At 41.5% G+C, this 21,148-nt stretch overlaps 2 protein-coding genes across 2 annotated transcripts; one reads left to right on the plus strand and one right to left on the minus strand.

The window, feature by feature from the left end:
* Positions 1 to 1,325: 1,325 nt before the first annotated feature.
* On the minus strand, positions 1,326 to 5,661 carry LOC137284595 (uncharacterized). The gene is made up of 3 exons (XM_067816479.1): positions 5,585 to 5,661; positions 4,426 to 4,529; positions 1,326 to 3,400 (listed from the first exon to the last, which is right to left on the minus strand). Exons 2-3 carry the CDS (start codon positions 4,517 to 4,519, stop codon positions 2,478 to 2,480), a joined length of 1,017 nt encoding a protein of 338 aa, XP_067672580.1. The 5' UTR covers positions 4,520 to 4,529; positions 5,585 to 5,661; the 3' UTR covers positions 1,326 to 2,477.
* A 6,183-nt stretch (positions 5,662 to 11,844) lies between these two features.
* On the plus strand, positions 11,845 to 18,558 carry LOC137284605 (uncharacterized). The gene is made up of 5 exons (XM_067816489.1): positions 11,845 to 11,931; positions 14,353 to 14,418; positions 15,032 to 15,619; positions 16,730 to 16,774; positions 17,433 to 18,558. The coding sequence occupies exons 2-5, from the start codon at positions 14,364 to 14,366 to the stop codon at positions 17,789 to 17,791; spliced, it is 1,047 nt and encodes a 348-aa protein (XP_067672590.1). The 5' UTR covers positions 11,845 to 11,931; positions 14,353 to 14,363; the 3' UTR covers positions 17,792 to 18,558.
* The last annotated feature ends 2,590 nt before the right edge of the window (positions 18,559 to 21,148 follow it).

Genomic DNA, 21,148 nt, shown 5'->3' on the forward strand with positions numbered 1-21,148 from the left:
AATATTCATGGACTCAACACCAACAAACATATACTTCAAAGTCTCAATCTTTGATACTCCTGTGAGATGTGGATCCAAGCCGATGTTTTGGCAGTTAATTGACAAGTGACAGGTTGGTCGTTATGCAACATGAAGACAGTTTGCGACCTTAAATCTCATGCTGTTTCAGAGTACGCCAAGGTAACCAACCATATGAGAGCCTGCCTATAAGTAGGTCTTCAGCAACCGATGTTTGTCGTAAGAGGCGACTATCGGGATTGGATAATCAGGCTCGCTGACTTCGCTCATACATGTCATCTTAACCCAGTTGCGTAGATCGATGCTCATGCTGTTGATCACTAGAATGTCTGGTCCAGACTGGATGTGTAGCTGGATTATTGCTGAATGTGACATAAACCAACAAACTAACCAAACATCTAAGAAGGTTCTTTGGGTGGCGCCGTAAACTTCAGAGAACGGCATAGAGAGCCAACATATACCTACTTATTCAAGCATTTGAAGTACAATGTGCGAAGGATGCTCATTCTGTCTTTGGAATAGGTGGGGCTGTAGGGTAGTCTAGAAGTCACGCCAAAGATCAGTGGTCCAGTTTCACAGGATTGTGAATTATTGTGCATCTGAGTCACCTGTCAAAAGCGGCATCTGCCCCATCCAGCAAGTTGTCAACACTGGTATAAGATCTCAGTCCCACCCATGGCTTGTACAGTTATCATCAGCTCTACAAACCAGCACATTGTCTAAACCGGATTATTATTTCAGCTCCAATGAGTGCGGTTTAGACAGCTTACACTGTACTTATCGTGCCGATTTCGATTTCGCTCCGTGTCAGTTATGTCCGGTATTTTAGTCGTTTCAATATCGCGGTTTTAACTGATAATAATTCATACAGCAAATTAACGTGGCATTGCATGTACTTGATGCTTTCGCATTATAAGTGCATATTGCTGTAATACTGTTAAAAAGAATGCTTTTTTATTATTTCTACTATGTTTGGCTGACTGCTGTTTTACGCCGGACTCGTAGTCCAAATTAGCGACAGAGACAGCTAATTGAATAGGTACTGTTTGTTAAGTTGTCTGTTGGTTTGAAAGTCAATAACGGTTATTAGCGGTTATGAATGTTAATTCATGAGCATTTAAATAGGACTAGTGTGTCCAGGATAATATTGTAAGTTGATGTGCATGTGTCCATGTTTTCACTTAGCAAACGGTGAACCAACGGTCACTGGATTCCATCACATCAAAGGGTGGTAAGTCTACAGGGCGTGTCACACACCAAACAAACCAGTAACAATAAGGACAATATGGGTAAGAATAAAGACAATATGGATAAACACAGCGACTCTCCTCTAATCAAGACACCGGGAGAGTAAACATGCCACCTTCTTTTTATATACACAAATTTATTTCCTCATTTTATGACTAACACACGCTGTTTTGCACAACATACATGATACATCTACGGTGACAGAATCGAGACCAGAATAAATGATAGTGTGGTAAAATATTTCGTCCATCTGAAATAATACAATGTTGTTTTTAAAACTGCATAGGGATAGAACAGTTGCAATAATTACATTTGGACAATATCTGATAGGGTGATGAAAAAAAATACGGTGAATGATAATTTGAAGGGTACTTTGGTTGCTCATTATTGACGTATACATAAGAAGTAAGGTAATAAGTAAAAACCCTAATATCCCTTACGAAATACAGTACAATAAAGGTTGAGACAAGACAAGCGAACGTAAGTTAGTAATCCCTAAAATCCCTTAAGCATATACTAACTGAACAGTGTATCTAGCACACAGAAGTGCTGCTTCATCTCGCCTCTGATATATTAATATTGACGTTGTGTGTTTCTTGAAACACCCATCTAGGTGCTGTTGTTGGTCTCCCAGTTTACCGTTTGCTTTGTTAATGTCTACATACCTATAGCTGAACATATCAAGTAGCTGAACTGTCTGAATGGCCACAATTGAACCTATCAAGCGCACGATCCTCACGTGGGCATCCCGTAATAGTATTAGTTCGATTTGATTTGATAGAGATGTTATAGATACTTTCAAGGACGGTTTTGTTATGGACATGTTTCAATAACTGTATAAATAACGTAACTAAATCAACCGGTTGACAATAATAAATACATGACCCTCATTGATGAAACCATGACTTCTTTACGGTAAACGTTTAGTGACAGGATCTCGTCATTGTATATTGAGGTAGCCAAATAACAGTGGTGAAACTATCAATCAGTTTCGTTAACAAAAACACAACACTCTCATTCACGTAACCCTGAAAAAATTTAACGAGTAACATAAAAATCAAGGAGTAACATTATTTCTTCACTAAAATACAAACGTCTATTTTCCACTATACAGTGGAAATACAACTTGTTTCATCTCTGTTCATGGTTGATGTCTTTGTCCGTATTGTGATATTGCAAAAGGCCGGGCAAATCTTCCATCTCGCCTTCACTTAACTTATCACTTTTGACATAGACACGGTCTCGCCAAAAAGATCCTCCAGGGTCACCGTGACCTTGTTCCCCTGTACCTGATTCATGTTAATACTCCTCTTCTCCGGGTCGATCCCAGAGGCGACATGTTTACCATCAACGTTGACGGTGTAGCTGAACTGCGGCGTTGACGTTTCAGGGACGTGCCACTCCACCACGTCATGCGTAGCCTTGCTGATGTTGAACGTGATTGCCGGCTTGGTAGGCTTTGGTGGCATGGCGGTTGCTAGTTTGAAGCTGTGGCGGATCCCTACCCCTGGGTCAGGGTGGACGGATTGGCCCAGCTCTAGGAAGAAATAGTCAGCCTTAGTTCCGGCGTTGTAGTTGTGGTTCCAGTGTGCCGTCTGGGCTCCCTGGTTGACGGAGAAGTTGGCCTGGGTAAAAGGGATCCATGTCTTGTCCAGACGTCGCTTGTATCCATGACCATAGTGGACCTGTCTCAGCAGACTTCCATCACTTCTAGCAGAGTAGTTCTCCATGAAGGAAGAAGTGCTGCTCATGAACGTGACATTTGCAATCGGGTAGTCGAAGGATACCAGATGGGTCCAGATATTGCTAGCCTGGTTTTGTACCCAGAAGCCAAAGTGACTGTGTTTGCCAATGTCCCACCGCCGTACCGCCAGTGTGAACCACACATCGGGGTCCCACCCTAAACTGGTGTTGTCGGAATGGAGTCCACTTCCTTCATGGCCAAAGTAGTGGTTTTTGGTCCAAAGGCCCTGGTAGGAGGCGATGATCTTCTCCGTGGTTGTCGTCTTTGGGTCCCACATGGAGAAGATGTAGGTCCTCCCTCTGGGCCCGTGGTCCTGGATGCCACAGTATCCCCCTCCATCACGACCACCGTTCCAGTTCAGGGCACTGTAATAGGTGTCAACCTTGGAACCTGCAAAGAGGGAACTCCGTAGAGTGAGTGGATGTAATTTTACGCCGCACTCTTCAATATTCCAGCTATATGGTGGCGATCAGTAAATAAACGAGTCTGGACCAGACAGTGCAATGATCAACAGCATGAGCATCGACCTGCGCAACTTAGAACCAATGACATGTGTCAGTCACGTCAGCGATCGTGACCACCCTATCCCTGTAGTCGCCTCTTACGAGTAGCATAGTCGCATTTTGTGGCAAGCATGGGTTGCTGAAGGCCCATTCTACCTCGGATCTTCACAGGTCAGAGAACAAAGAGATAACCATTAGACACAAACTCGATCCATGTTAATATCTATGGCACACAAAAGGTTTTCGGACACATTTCAGCTGACCTTCCATTAGCATGAAGCGTATTTATAACGCATAGCAACTTCGTTTTTATCGTATAGGAAAAAAATGAATAAGCTTTGTTCTGTAACAAACAAGAAGTTCATCCCCCAACGTCTATAATGCCGGTTACACAATCTTCTTATGTCATCCTACAAGTACTTTACAGGACACATTTTAAAGAGTGTGTTTGGGTAACTTGATGACAAAACTGTTTCTGATGACCTCCGCTTTGTTTTTGGACTGGCCATAAAGTGGCATAAAACCGTACTCATTCACATTTGTATAATCCAGATCCTTTACATTTCCAGAAAACCCTTAATTTTCTAACGTTTTGAAGCTTTTCCAGAATTGTCACTTTATGATCTTTTTACGATATCTTTTAAATTATCTACCATTTTCAACAGTCATCACAACCAGTGTCTGTTTCGATTTCATTTGTAACTAGTGTGTCAAAAACGACACGACCTGGAGGTCAAGGATGAAAAGTCTTAAAACTTTCAAATTGATTCCACATCTAGAAACATGCTATGTGAACAATCGACCGTAACTTTAGATTTAGTGGTTATATATGCTTCATGTGCAATTTTATTGACAATATTTGTTTCAAAGCTATGTATGCTAGGCATTTATGTGACGATGCTCTGTACCTACCTTCCTTGGGTACCTGGACATCGATCATGATGATGTCCCCCTGTTCGCGGTCCCCGTAGTTCAGATGCTCTGCCGGTGCTCGGTTTGTGGTCATTGCGAGTCGTCTGGAAATCAAAATATATAGACTGATGTTGTTGACTGTTTAACGCTACTCTCACCAGTATTCTAGCTATATTGTGGCGGTCTATAAACATTCGTGTCTGGACAAGACAATCCAGTGATAACAGCATGAGTACATCGATCAACGCACTTAGGGTACCATGACATCCCCATGTCGTTACTCGCTTCTTACGACAAGCGTGAGGTGCTGCAAAATATGCATCAATAGTGAGTGAGTGAGGTACCGAGATTCAAACAGTATTTCAGTTATGTCATGGCAAGACAGTTTGACGTGGAGAGAAGGTAATGAGATGCAGGTGTGACGCTTCCTTCGATCGTAAACCCCACGCATTAAAACCCAACTAGCTTACTCTCAAACATGGAGAAACTGACACTTTGCTTGTTAACAACATTGCTCATGTCTAGTACAACTTAGTTTTCCAGTAAACATAAAGATTAGACGGGTTAGACCCACACTCTCAGAGTCAACGTCCTGGTCCATGATACGTTCACAGCGCTACGACATTCGTAAGCGTATGGTAAGCTATATAGTTACGACCAGTTGTAACTTTACGAACACTTTGTGGATTGGGACCCAGGCACTTAATCGGAATGACGTAGCGCTGCGAACATTCTGTGTATATGAGCCCACAAAGTCAGCGATAATAATACATATTAGGTTAATAATACAGGAATGTTATATTACAGAAAAAACTACCTAAACCCTTACTCACTCAGTCTGTACGTGCCATGTCAGTTTATCAAATCATAAAGGTGTGGTAAGTGAATGACCAAATAAGTAATAACAACAACAGCAATATTTACCTACCTGAAGTAGATAAATAATTAAATCAATAATGAGAACAATAACAGCAATATTTACCTGTCTGACGTAACTGAATTACTAAATGGATAATGAGAATACTAATAGCTTTATTTACCTGTCTGAAGTGAATAAATGATTGAATTAGTAATGAGAACAACAATAGCAATATTTACCTGTCTGAAGTAGATTAATGATTAAGTTAATAATGAGAATGATAATAATAGCAATATTTACCTGTCTGAAGCAACTAATGATTATTTTAACAATGAGCTCAATGTCTGCAGTGAGGAGAGAAGTGCGATGGAGGGACCGCTGTCCAGGGTATATTTATACGCTGGCTTGTTTACATGACGCTGGTCAGTTGGGCATATTTACATCATCTTCAGCAATAACGGTCACCGTATCGTATATTTACATAGCGTACCGGATTATCAGTGACTGTTAATTAGTAAGCTCCTAAATTATCCTGCACGACATGTTTAATGGTCGGGAATATGTATGACGGAGATGTAAACGATGAGTATTAAGTTGCAGTAAACAACTTGTCGTTAGAGAGTGAGTGAATTTGATTTAACGCCTCTTTCGGCACTATTTGAGTTAAAGCATATTTATGGCAAGCGAAAGGCGTTAATCGTTTTGGTGGACCACACTAGTGATGCTGACCGTTCTAGAAACAAATAGGGCGACTGTGTGAGTATAGAAATCTGTCACCTAAATTCTCTGCGGTCTGTAAACAATCGACTCTTCACCTGACTATCCGGTGATTAACAGCATGAGCATCGATCTACGCAATAAATTGGGTACGATGGCATGTAAGTCAGCGAGCCTCAGCACTGTCGCCTCTTACGGCAAGCAGGGCATGGGCTGTTGCACCTTTGAAAGAGTGTTCTCACAAAAAGATCGCCTTTCTGTTTAGCAAAAAATCGCATCCAAAATATTCTGTTGACAACTTGAAAATTCACTGAAGTTGTAGACACCGTTTTTTGCCCAATGAAGGGCCTCTCTACAGTGAGTTCATTGAGTTTAACGCATCTTTGGCATAGGAATCCTTATGAGGAATTATGACACACCTTTGTCTGCTCTGAAAAAGTACACGCCTTAAACCATTGAAACACCAATCCAGTTAACTAATCTTTAACAATGTCGCGGTTTCTCATCTTTACTAGTAATATTCACATCAATCCATTTACCGGATAAAATGTTTGAAAACGCAGTCCAGATATTACTGAATGAACCTGTCCGCCAAGGGAGGTAATGAAATTATTTTATAGACGATGCATCCAGGGTATAGAGGATACTTATCTGAACGTGTACACTGGATATATCGAGAAAATGTCTGGGTCTAAGGCGTTGCAGTTTGATGTTAGAGTTGCGCTCATTGTGCACTCCATATACGTGTTGGTTCACTTACGCATGCACGCACGCACTCAGTCACTCATTATGATGAACTATTTAGGTTGCATAAAAATAACTAAATGTTTCTCGGGCACATTTTTTTCAAACGTGACATTCACTCTTACAGTGGACAAATGGATGACAGGAACAAACAAAATATTATTTTTTTAAAAAATGGCAATAAATGATTGTTAGACGCACAAATAAAAGTGACGCGTCGATACCCGAGAAACGTTTCACATTATTTATTTAGCCTTACATTGCTCACAATTCATGAACAACTGACTGTTTGTCTGTTGCAATATTCCACCTATGTCTCGGCGACCTGATAACCGAGTCTGATCCAGACAAACCACTTGACATTGCTGGCAACGATCAACGTGGTCCACGTCATCGAGCCAAACACCTGCTTCTTCACGTTGCCTCTCAAGCAAGCAACAACTGATTTATCACCGCAAAACCCACAATATACATACATAAACATCTCTACGGGGATATAAAATCTAAAAACAGAGTGTGCACTAGATGAACACTTACAAATCATATAGTACACTTGAGTATCATACCTATTTGCGTCATCAAAATCCTGTTTACCTCTACACAACCACAATACACTTACACTAAGAAAACAACGCGACTGCAGCATACACAACGTTGGCTGGTAGCTGTAACCACGAACAGGAAAACAGTCTGTTTATCCTTCAGGTTTATTGCCATATTGTCGTATACCTGTAAATACAAGTAGGTATCTTTGCGTGAGCCAGGATTGCGAGTGCATGATTTAGTAAATGTAAAAATGTTCACTTATAATTATTCATTAAAGTGATGAACACAAACCCTTTCCAAAGTAAATTCATTAGGTGGTGAACTTACGTTTTTAAACTAAAGTAGTAAACTCGAACTCAACATATTCATTTAGCGGTCAACTCGTCTAGAGCTAACATCGCTGAAAATGTGAGACGACCCTATACTGTTCAAACAATGATAACTGGCGTTAATTACACTGGCAAAAGTCAGCTTAGAATCCTCTCTGGTTCATTTGGTACAAATGTCGGCCTCGCAGCACTCCCCCTTCAGAAGACTAGACCCGCGCCTCGATTAACTAATGTTTCTGCAAAATGTTAAAAAATTATAAGTACACACCCAGAAACATCTGAATTATATTTACTAGAAGCGAGGATAGGCTGTCTTCTTGCAACGTTTCGCAAACATGCCTGGCTTTCATGTTTGAAGTTGAAACGAGTTATCTGCATCAGTGTTACACTGTGCGAAATTTACAGTCTAATCTGTTTGCAATCTGTTTTTTGGAATAACCATCCTATCTACTAGACGACATGCTTCAATCATAGTCCGACGACGGCTTTGTGACACGGGGTCTAGGGGTGACCCAAGGAGCATGCGCACTAGCTGTCATTGCACGACACATTTCTCCAATACACATCGAACCTCTAATACGCGCTGGACACAAAGTAGCCGTTTAAGAAATAAGCGTCGTTGTAAGATTGAAAACATGCCCGCGTTAAAAGGTACCCAGACCCATTTTTCAATGCCAGGATTATTTTGTCAGAAATGAATATTAATCACCCGGTTGCAACTGAAACTTACCCCGGGTCACTTAATGAAAAGATACCCCCCTTGAATAACGACACGTACACATGTTCTTGACTTTTGAGTCAAGTACGCTTATAGTGTAGAAACAGCGAGGGTCATTTTTCAAACAGGGTATCATTTCAATACGTGACCCGGGTTAATTTTCAATACCAGCCGAGTGAATATTCAATGTTGAGAAAAGGCCCTTAACGTTGAAAAGTGAGTCCCGGTATTAATTACTATGTTGAAAAAGTACCCGCCGGGTAGCTTTCCAGTGAGGGTATGTTTTCAATCTTACACCGGAACTCTAATTAGCATCGGTGCGTTATTCATAAATGCATACTCCCTGGATTTGTTAAGGAATGGTCCCTAACGTTGACGCAACGCTCACCAACAATTACAGTACACCCAGTAAGAGCAATCCGCGCTCGGTCTCCAATAAACGCCGGGTCTCTAATAAGCGCCGGGCATGAAAGTCTGTTTAGAGAAGAGGCGAGAGGAAGTAATTTTAGAGGAAATGCGTTAAACAGTCCTGAGAGATATCCCCATGTGTCAATAATACTGCATTCATTATTATTGATTCTTACCTGAAAGTGAAGATGGATGACCATGATGATACTTACACTGGTGGCCAAGTTTGACAGTAAGAGGAAAGTATATTAATTTGATATTTTGTAATGAGAAGTGAGTAAACTATTTCATGCGTGCGGGTGATGGGACAGTACAGGTAGTTTATATTTAGCAACATGGGGAGAGAATAGACATTTACTTATCAGTTTTGATTATAAAGACATTGAGAATATGACAACTGTCTCATAACATTGTACATGTGCATGATGTGTTATGGACAGCTGCATATTTGATGACAGAATAGAATCGGCAATGGTTTTGCAAGTAAGGTTATGAAAGTATTAGTAATGCGCGTGAGTGAGTGAACTGAGAATGAGATACGTGTGTGTGTGTTGGGGGGGGGGGGGGCGGCGTGTGGGCAGAGGGAAAAAGATGCACGAGTGAGTGAGTGAGAAAGAGGTACGTGTGTGGGGGTGAGAGAGGGGGGTAAAGGTATATGTGTGTGGTTGAATGGGAAACAAATCGAAAACGTGTACGAGTGAGTGAGTGATACGACTGAGTGACATAGGGAGGCTTTACTCCTGATGTTAAAGTTCTTCTCATGGTAATAAGGTATCATATGACGATTTGCAAAAAGTATGTGTTATATATGTATAACAAATGGGATATATCAATGTGACAGTTTTTAAACATTCCACACTCTCTTTGTTCCACATGTATTCTGTCTATTTTAATTTGCTCATTTATTCCAGTGAGCGATTGTTGATGATGTTAAAATGTCTCTAGCGACATGGGTGCGGACCCACATTGCCTTTGGGGCATCCATTCCCCAGACTACACTTGTCAATGATGTACATTATGCATACATGTGCATGTTTTGAGGAGTAAAATTTGAATATGTCATAACTGTACAATCAACTCTCCCAACGGAAACCGAGTGACACACTTATGAACCGACGTCTTAAAAGCTTGTGGAGAGTGTATAAGTTTAGTTTTATATTTCCTTCATCTGTGTTCCTAGGGATGTTACTTAAATCTTTCATGGTCAGTGTTTGGGAAAGTGTACGGAATGTTTCTACGGAGACTGCCCGTGAAGATCCGGTATAGAATAGATCTTCAGCAAATCATACTTGCCATAAAGGCGACTATGCTTGTCGTAAGAGGCGACTAACGGGATCTGGTGGTCAGACTCGCTGACTTGGTTTATACATCGGTTCCCATTTGCGAAGGCCGATGCTCATACTGTTGGTCACTGGATTGTCTGGTGCAAACTCGATTATTTACAGACCGCCGCCATATAGCTGGAAGATCGGTGAGTGCGACGTAAAACTAAACCCACTCACTCACTCTACTATGTTCCTTCCCATAGAAGCGCTAGAAACCTTTCATTATCTTAACTATACTCTCCCAAATATGAAACACAGAGATGACAATGATACATGAAATTTCACACATTTTTCACAATTAGTAATAATAATAGTACTAATTTCGCCATTTTAGTGTTGGTTTGTGTACGTGGAAAAAATGCACAACGAGTGCAGAGCGTAAAAACGAATCTTCGAAAATGCACATTCACGTTCGTGCAATATGCGAGCAGGACATTGCCTGTATAAGGTCATTTTGCTTTTTGACGGTAATTGGTGCATTTTAACTAAATGAAAAAAATGATGTTATGCTGTAAATCGAAGCATTGCCGTTGGTCCCGTAGAGGCTGGGAGTCTCAACCTGTCAATGCACATAAGGATCGACAGAGTACCTTCAGTCGTTATGGGACCGACATGAGCAAAACAATTCTATGCAAGATCGGCCTAGAAGTGGTAGACCCCTGATTACCTCTGCAGTGCTGGATAGGTAAGTCCGGGTACTTTAATTGCGGAATGGAGCTCTCAGCAACAGCTTCGGCAACGGCAACGGCAACCGTTCGTAATGTTTGAAGCTGTACGTAGAGCCAGAAGACCATATTTTGGTCTGGTTCTGTAACGACTACATCAACGTACCACGAAGGAAGGGTCTGTGTCTGTCGACTTCGAAATTACGTTCGCTCAGGCGAAAATTACGTTCGCTCAGGTGAAAAATACGTTCGCTCAAAACGTTAGCTCAGGCTGACCGATATGATGGTGAAAGTGTCACGACGAGGGGAGCCTCACATTTATCGCTGAAAATCTTGCGCCTCGGGGCAATTTAGCTATTCGGAACAGAGACAAAATCTTAAATATTCACGTGGTTCCCGCTGGAGCTAGTTGTTGTTCGAGCAAGATCATAACAAGCCTCAAACAGCACATACCGTTATTCAGTATCGTCAGAACGAGAAATTTACAGTGCTTCCATCACCTTCCAAACAGCCCGCCTAAAACCCCATCGAGTATTTGTTGCATGGCCTCCAGCAACGCATACGTGAACGTCATCGTCAACGTTAGTTTCCCAGACTGCTGCAGGCATTGCAAGAGGAATGGGTCAGAATTCCACAAGGTCGAATTCAAAGACTTACTAAGCCCATGCTGGGAGGGTGCAGAGCAGATGTTTGGGATCATGTTGAGTCTGCAACTGATCAAGAATTTCACGTGTTATTTCAGTGTTTCACGTGTTATACAGTGAGCAGATTAAATTCGTGACAGTGCACCTATGCGTTTCCTCCTGTTGAGAGTATATGTTTCAGTAGTCCTTTGGACTTGTCACCTTCCCGAGAAGATAAGCATCTGATATAAGAAATGAACCAAAATATGCAAATGACGCCTAAAGACGTACGGGAGATAAACTTGTTTGAATCATGCGTCTCGACCCTCTGCAAAGTGTGTCCCGACTTTCCTCTACAGACATGGGAACAATGGAATGCGCAATAAAGAGGAGCGCATATCCGGGTAATTGACAATCCTCTCAAGACTCTGTGACGTCGGTCACGACACGACGCTACATACAATCTGTTTTCAGTTTTGAGAAATAATTGGTTGTTTGACGGGGCACGGCGAGGTATAAATAGATACGACCAGTTTGATTTGCGCATTCCAAGGAATAGGGCCACCAGTACAGTAAGTATACAGCAGTGGGTTTGACGCAGTGATTTAGTTAACATAACGTTAATATGAAGTTAGTTATAACATACGTTCGTAAGAAATATTTTCGGTAAAATGTGTTTGATGCGAAATTGCCTCTCGAACTTACAATCACTGTGAATACAAAATGTCATTTAGGAAGTGGTCAACTGTAAAACGTCATGATTAGAATTAAAATTTCTCAGTAAAGTACAGATTCCAAAATTCAACCACTTCGCCTTAACGCCAGATGCTATCAATACTTAATACATTTTCTGATGTTCATGATTTTGTTTCAATCGGCCAAAGGACTCTTCAGCCATGATTTTAATGATTGTGGGTTTGAGGCTTATACTAAACAAACAAACAAACAAACAAACAAACAAAAAATAAATAATAACTTTATGTTCTGAAACGTTGAGCAAGGTACATCTCTTTGTACAAAGAATATTACGTACTTCTGATTACCTGATAAGATGTTACCCTTTAATTGATATAATGTCCAATGAAATTGTTTAGATTAACAGATGTGTGCAACCAGATGTGCTGCTGAGTACGTTGAATATTGTATGATGTGAACACTAGGGCATAATAATGATAATATATAATATTATAATACAAAATATATAATAGGCCATTTATATAGCGCCTTTCTGCGTCTCAAGGATATGGTCCATGCTTCCTGAGTCCAAGTTACAGCTGTATACAGCTGGCAGCTGATACGGATGATTAAAAGTCACTTGTAGCTAATCTCCTGAACTTAGGAAAAGGAGGCGTTTTAAATCGACTGGGAGAGGGTTCCAAGAAACTACTGCATATGAAAAACGTTCTTGATGATTTTAGATTCGACCTCAGGACAGCGAGTAGCAGTTGTTGTGTTGAGCGTGGAGTTGTTTCTGTGGAGTAATGTGTGGGAAGGTCTTGAATGGTGGACGGTGCTGAGTTGTAGAAAGACTGATAGGTGAGGCAGAGAATCTTGAAGTCAATACTGTCACGAAAACGGAGCCAGTTTAGAGAGTTCAGAATGGGAGAGATGTGACAGTGAGAGCTGGCGAGAGTGATGATGCGTGCAGCTTTGTTCTGGATTCTTGATGAACGATGAAGGTAACGCGAAGAGATGCCAAAATATAAACTGTTGCAGTAATCCAGGCGGGATAGAGTCAGCAATTGTTGTTTATTGGCCTTAAAAGGCACACTAGCGATAAAGGGTATACGAGCGAATCAGCGATGACACCTGGTGTCAAAATGAGCAAGATTCCGTTTAGTTAATGCCAAGTAAAACACGCAAGAAACGTGTTATCTTTCGTCAAACACCCCGCTGGTCAACTTTATATTCTCGGCACTAATATTTCGAAATCCGTTTCAGTTGATTTAAGAAGCAAAATGCTACTTTGTTTATGAAAGAGTGAGTATGGTTTTACGCCGTCTTAAAGAATATTCCAGCAATGTAACGGAGGGGATACCTGAAATGGGCTTCATACACTGTTCCCATGCGGGTAATCGGCGTGACGAGCGGACGCTTTAACCAACAGGCTACCCTACCGCCTCCGGGAATATGGGGTTTCCTGGACTAGACAGAATTGTAGTTACATTTCAGGAGCACTTCCTCATTGATGTAGTTTATTCCGGAATACAAGGGGAATGTACATTTTACTACACATTGATTGACACAGCGTGTCATTTAACAGATAGGGTGGCAAATGAGATTCGTCGCGATAATATAACAATTGCTTGAGGATGAATTAAGTTCGCTTCAGTACTTCAATGATGTGTTGGGTCATACTTCTGTGCACTTATACATGTATATCATAGCACATATCTGTATAAAGTGAACATTTCACGCAATAGGCGCTGTATACTTTCGGACACACATACGGATCTAGATGACTCTGTTTGACGGTCAAGCATTATGAATTTAATCCACCACTCATGACGATCTGAGTTAGACTTGGTGTTCAGCAACACATGACTGTCGTAAGACGCGATCGTGTGGTCAGACCTGCTGACCTTGTTGACACACGCCATCGTATTTCAGTCGTGTGCATCGATGCTTGTGATTTTAGTCACTGGATTGTCTAGTAAAGTCGATTGTTAGCATACCACCGTTGTAACGTTGTAACGTTGTAACACTGGATTTCAGCAGTGTGACCTTAAACTAAAACAAACAAGCAAACAAGAATAAATAAAAGAACCAAACCCAAACAAAACGAAACAAAAAAATATATTATTATCACACACACACACACACACACACACACACACACACACACACACACACACACACACACACACACACACACACACACACACACACACACACACACAAGAGAAACCCATACCAATCAAACAAACTAGTAGTATAAGTATACTACACAAACTTTAGGTCCGGGTTTGAGTAGTTTCGTTGTTTTCTTCCAGATATTCCCGTGATGGAGCGTCTTGCCATCTTGTTCCTGGTCACCATAGGAACAGTGTTATCACTGGGTAAGTGTTTGAGGGATGTCACTTCCACACTAGAATCACTTACAACATTTATATACAGTCTCCACCCACCAAAAGACTCACTCACTCACGGAGTGACGGAGCTGAACAGTTACTAGTTTTAAATCGTTCGCACTAACTCACCTCCGCGTAATTACACGCTAGTAGATGATTAGCTAGACTTTAAAAACCTTACAGTCCGTCTCCTTATGTTGGATGCACTATATAAATATATAAATAAATGCACATTCGCCTGCATATATCGATTCAAACGTGAAATACGTACTATGTTATTTTTGACTTTGTGTAGCTACGTTCTATCTGCTAAATCATGATCTGGAACTAGCCATTTGACAGGGAATCATAAAATATATTCAATTTGACATTGCAGAATGACTTGTAAACTAAATTGCTGTTTTATAACCATATTCACTAATCATTATGATCAGTGTTCAGTGAGTGTGTAGTGAACCTCATTTACTCGAACAGACTATAATAGTACAAGCACTGGACTGTTAATCCTGATCCACATATAGCCAATTTTAAAGGAGCTTGTATTGTATTGTTAAAGACATGGAATGGACTTCACATTGTTCCCCTCGTTTTTGATCTACAGATTGCAATGGTCCGGCCGAAATAGTCATAGCAGTGCCAGGATCCAAAGAAGCTGTCCCGAATTTCGAATTTAGTTTCCTGGAGAATTTCCTAACACAACTAGTAAGCTATTTCAACATTGCTCCACAAAACACGAGGGTAGGTCTGATCTTGTACGGCAAAGAACCAGTGGTCATTGCAGACCTGGACGATGCCGTCACGAAACAGACACTGAACACCAGAATAACACTCATGTCTCATAGAAAACTGTACGTCGACAGCCTCTCTGGTGGGCAGAACGTTCCCAAAGCTATTCAGAAGGTTGACGAGCTACTCGCCGCCGGGAGAGGATCTGTACCAAAAATTGGCATCATCATGACGTACAGTGGCTCAGATCTGACGTCCCCGGATCCACAGACTGTCATTGCACGCATAGCAAAGGAATCGGCGGCAGCACTGAACAATGGAATCAAATTGTTAGCTACTAATACTGGAGGGGGGTTACCGGGGTTCTACAACATCACCATGGACGCATGCAGGTTGTTCAGCCTGGGAAGTTACTCCAATCTTAAGGCTCTTTTGCCTTACCTGGCAAGTGCAACCTGTTATAGTGAGTGGTTCATGATGTTTTAACCAACTAGTCTGAATTGTAATTGTCCGTATCTAATGTAAACCAGTAGTCAGTTATTGTTTACTCGGGAACTTGTTGTCCTAGGCAGTATGATGTCTTGTCCACAGTTACCTCCCTTACTTCTACAAGGAACGAATGAGCGTGAGCTCTAATCCCGACTTCCTCTCGGTTTGCCAGCACTACTCCAGTGGCCGCTGGGTTTCAAAAGTGGCATTGAGAGTGCTAGGTCCACGTATATGAACATGTTCGAAGGGCGATGTCTTGGCTCACTGCTGACCATGGTAATGTGCTCATGTTCTGTTGGGGGTATTCAGTAACGATAATGGCCATGCGTGATATTGTGTTTTCATCCTGAAACACAAACCGTCGTCCATATCGATGCACAAATAGCATCACGTGTGCCACTGTGATGTTGCCATGGTAGTACCGGCTAGTGAGACGTAAGTGAATGGCATGTAATCCCAAGACACGCACCATTTCTGACCTAAAACGATTGCACTGTTCAACGTTATCTTCACGGAAACACCCATCCCGTCTTCACCGTACTCTGTTACGCATACCAAAAAAGTCTAAAGTAAATTTCGATTCACCCGAATCAGCAATATTCATATATATGGCGCGTTTCAATGGAAATTTCGAACTTTACCAGACCATGAAAAAAGCTCGCACGAAACTGCGTGTTGCACGAAATTGACAGCACATTGTGAACGTAATAATCCATATGCATTCACACAACTGGTTACTTCATTAACAAAATACATGACATGTAGTTCTAAACCGTTGTATACAAAGTCTCCGAGTTCCTAGTTAAAGCAGAATACCATGAAAGCGATGGTTGTTGTGTGTGATTTAGTTTATTAGATTATGTCAAAACACATGTTTAATGTTTCTCTGATGTGTCTTGCCACATAAACATAGGCACCCCATTGAAAGAACAATTATCTTCAACGCAAAAGACCCCACCTCAGTTCAGTTACTGTCAAAACTATTATAAATGATGGATACAGTTAACTATGTGTTATGTTTATATTTCGTATTTTATATGTCATTTTGTACATATGTCGAATAATGTTGCTTTTGTTCCATCAGTTCTAGATTCCAGCGTCAACCCATCCCCAGTTAACTGTTTCCCAGGTACGTATTTTGACAAATACTTGAACCCATGAATATCTGGGTTATACCCGATCGTCAGCACCTCTTGCTTGTCGTAAGCGGTGGGTAATGGGATCTACTGGTCAGACTCGCTGATTTGGTTGACACATGTCATCGTATCCCAGTTGCGTAGGTAGATGCTCATGAAGGCAATCTCAGGACATCCAGGCTGTTGACTGCTGTCCAGTTCAAATTTCCTCAGTGTTTTAACCGTGTCTACGTTTGTTGAATCAATGTCTCTTTAACGTATTCGTCAAAAATAACACTTTGTAGACTATTTATTTAGTCTTTACCATAACAACACTGAAGACAACAATAAGGATTTAGTGACATCGCTTAGTGCAATATACAGCACACAAACTTGGTCCATTCTGTTACCAGCCAATCAGGAATCAGTACTCTGTTAATAGACGTCACCCCGTTCAGCGCAATAATAGAACACACAAACTGTCCTTGTTCTGTCAGCAGTCAGTCAGAAATCGGTATTCTCTTAGACGGCGTGACATACATTCGTGGGTTTGGGAAAACAAAAGGCCTAAATTGAGAATGGTTATAAACAAATCCACTGGTTTACTTGCCATGCAATTATGACATACTGTCATGGTGTTCTGAACTCTGTGACTATTATTCCTGTCTCCAGCTCTACTGCCACCGCCCCTCAAAGAAACAGTCCAGTGTCATGGCGATGCCCTCCATCAAGAAGACCCCACCAATTGCGCCTACTATGTTCAGTGTCCCATGGCAATCCGTATGCCGTGTGCACCAGGGTCTCTGTTCGACCCAAAAATCACCAGGTGCAACAGCAAGGAGGCAGTGACGTGCTATAGCGGCCTTACCTGCCCGGCTCAGAAAGGACTATTTCCTCACCCTTGGGACAACACGAAGTTCTTATCCTGTTCCAACAGCATCCCGTATGTTAATGACTGCCCTGATAATCTCGTGTTTTACCCACTGAAATCCGAATGTGACTACCCAGATAATTCCATTGATGGGTATTAAAAAATGCTCTTTCTGTGAATATTTTCAAAGAACGTCATCCGACGCTTGCCCACTATTTCTTTGATCAAGTTTACGACATTACAGGGGTATTTTTGCATTTAGTAGAGGTCATTTTGAAATTTATCAGTAGTAAAATTGATGTCCAAGGCAGTTCCCAATTTGGATTTAAACTATTTGTTCCCGTGTTTTCATTAGTTTTGTTTTAATTTAATTGCTTTGGTGTGTATCTATAATGGGTACATCGGTGACGCAGGATACGCTAACCTTTTCCAGAGCACCTAGTGTCATTGGTATCAGATCGTCCTTCCTAAACACATACACCTGATACACTTAAAAACTACATCACAACGTTACAGCGATTTGTGTTGTTTTGAATTTTATTCACAATACGAATGTTGGTGTGTGTTTACCGCTGGATTAAGGCCGTGGGGTAGCCTGGTGGTGAAACCGTTCCGTCGTCACGAATATCCGGGTTTGATTCCCCACGACGGCACAGTGTGTGAAACTCATTTCTGGTGTTCCTCCGCCGTGATATTGCTGGAATATTGCTGAACGCGGCGTAAATTTAGACTCACTCAATATAGCTGGACTATATGTGTAATTTAGAGATTTAATTTATTCATTTATTCAGCTATATAACAGCGGGTTGCAATGATATGGATCGTTGTAACTGGAGTATATATGTCATATCAGTATATATTATATATATATAACAATAAAAAAAACTGTTGTCAATGTGGTGTACATTGTCAATAGATTTCACTCTCTTGATTGCTTTGATCATTGATCCATTGATATTCCTTTGCTGGACTGTTTTCCAGTTCACCTCCAAATGTAGTTAAACATTTAGTTAAATAGTTATCGATTCTACTTTCTGGGACATATGGTTGAAAATATGCATCATAAACGACGTTCATAATGCATTCATATCACAGCAAACATTTACAAATCTCGTGGTTTGAAACTCTTATACTATACATCTGGAAAAAAGTATTGCAACATCAAAATAATTAAAGGCTGGAATTTCTTTGATTTTGATAGTGACCTAGTTGTAGAAGAAAACTCGTACTTTTTCATCTCCTCCATCTGTTGCATCTCCCAAACACACCCATGCAAGAAGCATGCAGGAAAAAATGCACGTTTAAGTCATGCACCAAGAACCCTGTGAAAAGGGACTTTAAAAACCGAATTCAATGAGCATAACATTTCTGGGCACACGGGTAAAGAAAATGGGTCCTACACAATTGTCGACAGCATTGAGATGGCAGATAATTGGAATGAGGAACGCTGGTATGTCACTGCGCCAAACTGGTGTTCAAATTGGTCATCATCCATCAACCATCAGCCTCATTTTGGAAAAGCATCGGGAAACTAATGATGTGAAGGACGGAAGGCGTTCTGGCAGACCTGGATGCACTTTTTACAGGGAAGAGAGGGCCCTTATGAGGCATGTGCGGCGAAATCCTTTTGCGCGGAGTAATGTTTTAAAACGAGAATGGCTGCCCAATCGACGAATTTCCGACAGAACTGTCCGGAATCGACTGAAACCAGCAGGTCTTCGTGCTAGACGGCCTGTTAAACGTCCGCTGCTGACAGCTGCTCGCAAAGCTGATCGTCTGGGCTGGTGTAGGCACCGCAGGAACTGGAACTTGGCATCGTGGAGAAAGGTCCATTGGTCCGATGAGAGTAGGCTTTTACTCTTCATGACAGATGGCCGAACCCGTGTTTGGCGACGGAGAGGCACCGCATACACACAGAGGAACATTATGGAACAGGCGGTGGATCTTTGATGGTATGGTAATGTTTCTCCTACGATTGCAAACTGCCTCTGGTGACTGTAAGGGGAAACCTCAATGGCGTTAAGTATCAAAGAGACATCTTGCAACAGGTCGTTGTTCCACACTTTGACAACCATCCTCTCCGTACAAGGCCTGTTTTTTTATTGATGATAACGCAAGACCTCACAGATCTGCCCTGGTTCGCGATTATCTTCGTCAAGAAGCCATTTCAACATTACCCTGGCCTGCAGGAAGCCCTGACATGAATCCAATTGAGCATGTGTGGGACATTTTAGGGCGTAGGATTCAACAATGACAACCTCCAGTTCAAAATCTCGCACAGCTTGATGTGGCTCTCCATCAGGAATGGAACCAAATGCCTCAGAGGCAAATCCAACACCTTGTTCTGTCAGTGAGGAGGCGTGTTGCTGCAGTTGTTGCTGCTGACGGAGGTTACACCAGATATTGATATTCTTGTCTGATTTAAGGACTTCAACAGTAATTCTAGTGACATTAGTGTTCCATTAACTTCTGACCAATAGTACCTTACTGCTATGACCATAGTTATTCTGCAACCGGTTTTGTGTGTTTTGTTCGATTGTTTTAAAATGACAAGAATGGATTGAAAATATGAGAGAATACATGCAGTTTTGTTGTCATTTTATTGTCAATAGTCTATTTATCTCACGATGATGGGTTTTAGTCCATTTTTTTGCACAACCATATCATACAATTCGTATATGTCACAGCAGATTTCCAAAATCCTAGTGTTGCAATACTTTTTTCCAGATGTGTATGTAGTTATATCAGCATAGCATCAATGAGCATCGCTTATGAATTACATCCGTTTGATATTTTAATGTAAATCACCAAAGATGATAAGGCTGTAAGAAATAAGAAACGCGTTCCATGCCTGCCTTCTCATCCATGAGCAGTGCCCTCTACCGCCATAGAAGGAAGACCGTGACAGAAACTAAGACAGGAGTTCACCTTGAAGATTCTTAGACCCCGATATCTGATGGCCGTCTATTCCTTCTGATGGCGATGAGGTGGAGGATGGTGATGCTGGTGATGATATGATACTGTTGGACTGTCTCTCCTTCCAGAAGCAGTTCATTCAAGACATCTGCATCGAAGCCATGGACGACGCTCCCAACGTTCCAGTCAGCACACACTTGACATTTACAATTCACAGCATTTAATGATCTATCACGCTGAACAATAAACAAGAGTGAGTTTAGTTTTACGCCGAACTCAGCAATATTCCAGCTATATGGCGGCGGTCTGTAAATAATCGAGTCTGGACAATCCAGTGATCACAGAGCATCGATCGGCGCAATTGGGAACCAATGACGAGTGTCAAGCAAGTCAGCGAGCCTGACCAGTCGATCCCGTTAGTCGCCTCTTACGACAAACATGATCGCCCTTTATGGCCAGCACGGGCTGCTGAAGGCCTATACTGGACTTTCACGGGTCGCTTCGTTGTGTATTCCTATATTTTATATTGCATCTATTGCAATTGACAATTCACAAAGTTTGTACATTGACAAATTGCGCCATTCAATAAACAAGCAGCCGT

This window comes from Haliotis asinina, chromosome 1 (genome assembly GCF_037392515.1).
Source record: "Haliotis asinina isolate JCU_RB_2024 chromosome 1, JCU_Hal_asi_v2, whole genome shotgun sequence".
Lineage (NCBI taxonomy): Eukaryota > Metazoa > Mollusca > Gastropoda > Lepetellida > Haliotidae > Haliotis > Haliotis asinina.

Excerpts from the sequence above, each read along its gene's own strand:
- LOC137284605 (XM_067816489.1), top strand. The coding sequence starts at position 14,364 with ATGGAGCGTCTTGCCATCTTGTTCCTGGTCACCATAGGAACAGTGTTA. Across the intron at positions 14,419-15,031 it reads AGGAACAGTGTTATCACTGG|ATTGCAATGGTCCGGCCGAA; the intron begins GTAAGTGTTTGA and ends TTTGATCTACAG. Across the intron at positions 15,620-16,729 it reads GGCAAGTGCAACCTGTTATA|TTCTAGATTCCAGCGTCAAC; the intron begins GTGAGTGGTTCA and ends TTGTTCCATCAG.
- LOC137284595 (XM_067816479.1), bottom strand. The coding sequence starts at position 4,519 with ATGACCACAAACCGAGCACCGGCAGAGCATCTGAACTACGGGGACCGC. Across the intron at positions 3,401-4,425 it reads TGTCCAGGTACCCAAGGAAG|GTTCCAAGGTTGACACCTAT; the intron begins GTAGGTACAGAG and ends CCCTCTTTGCAG.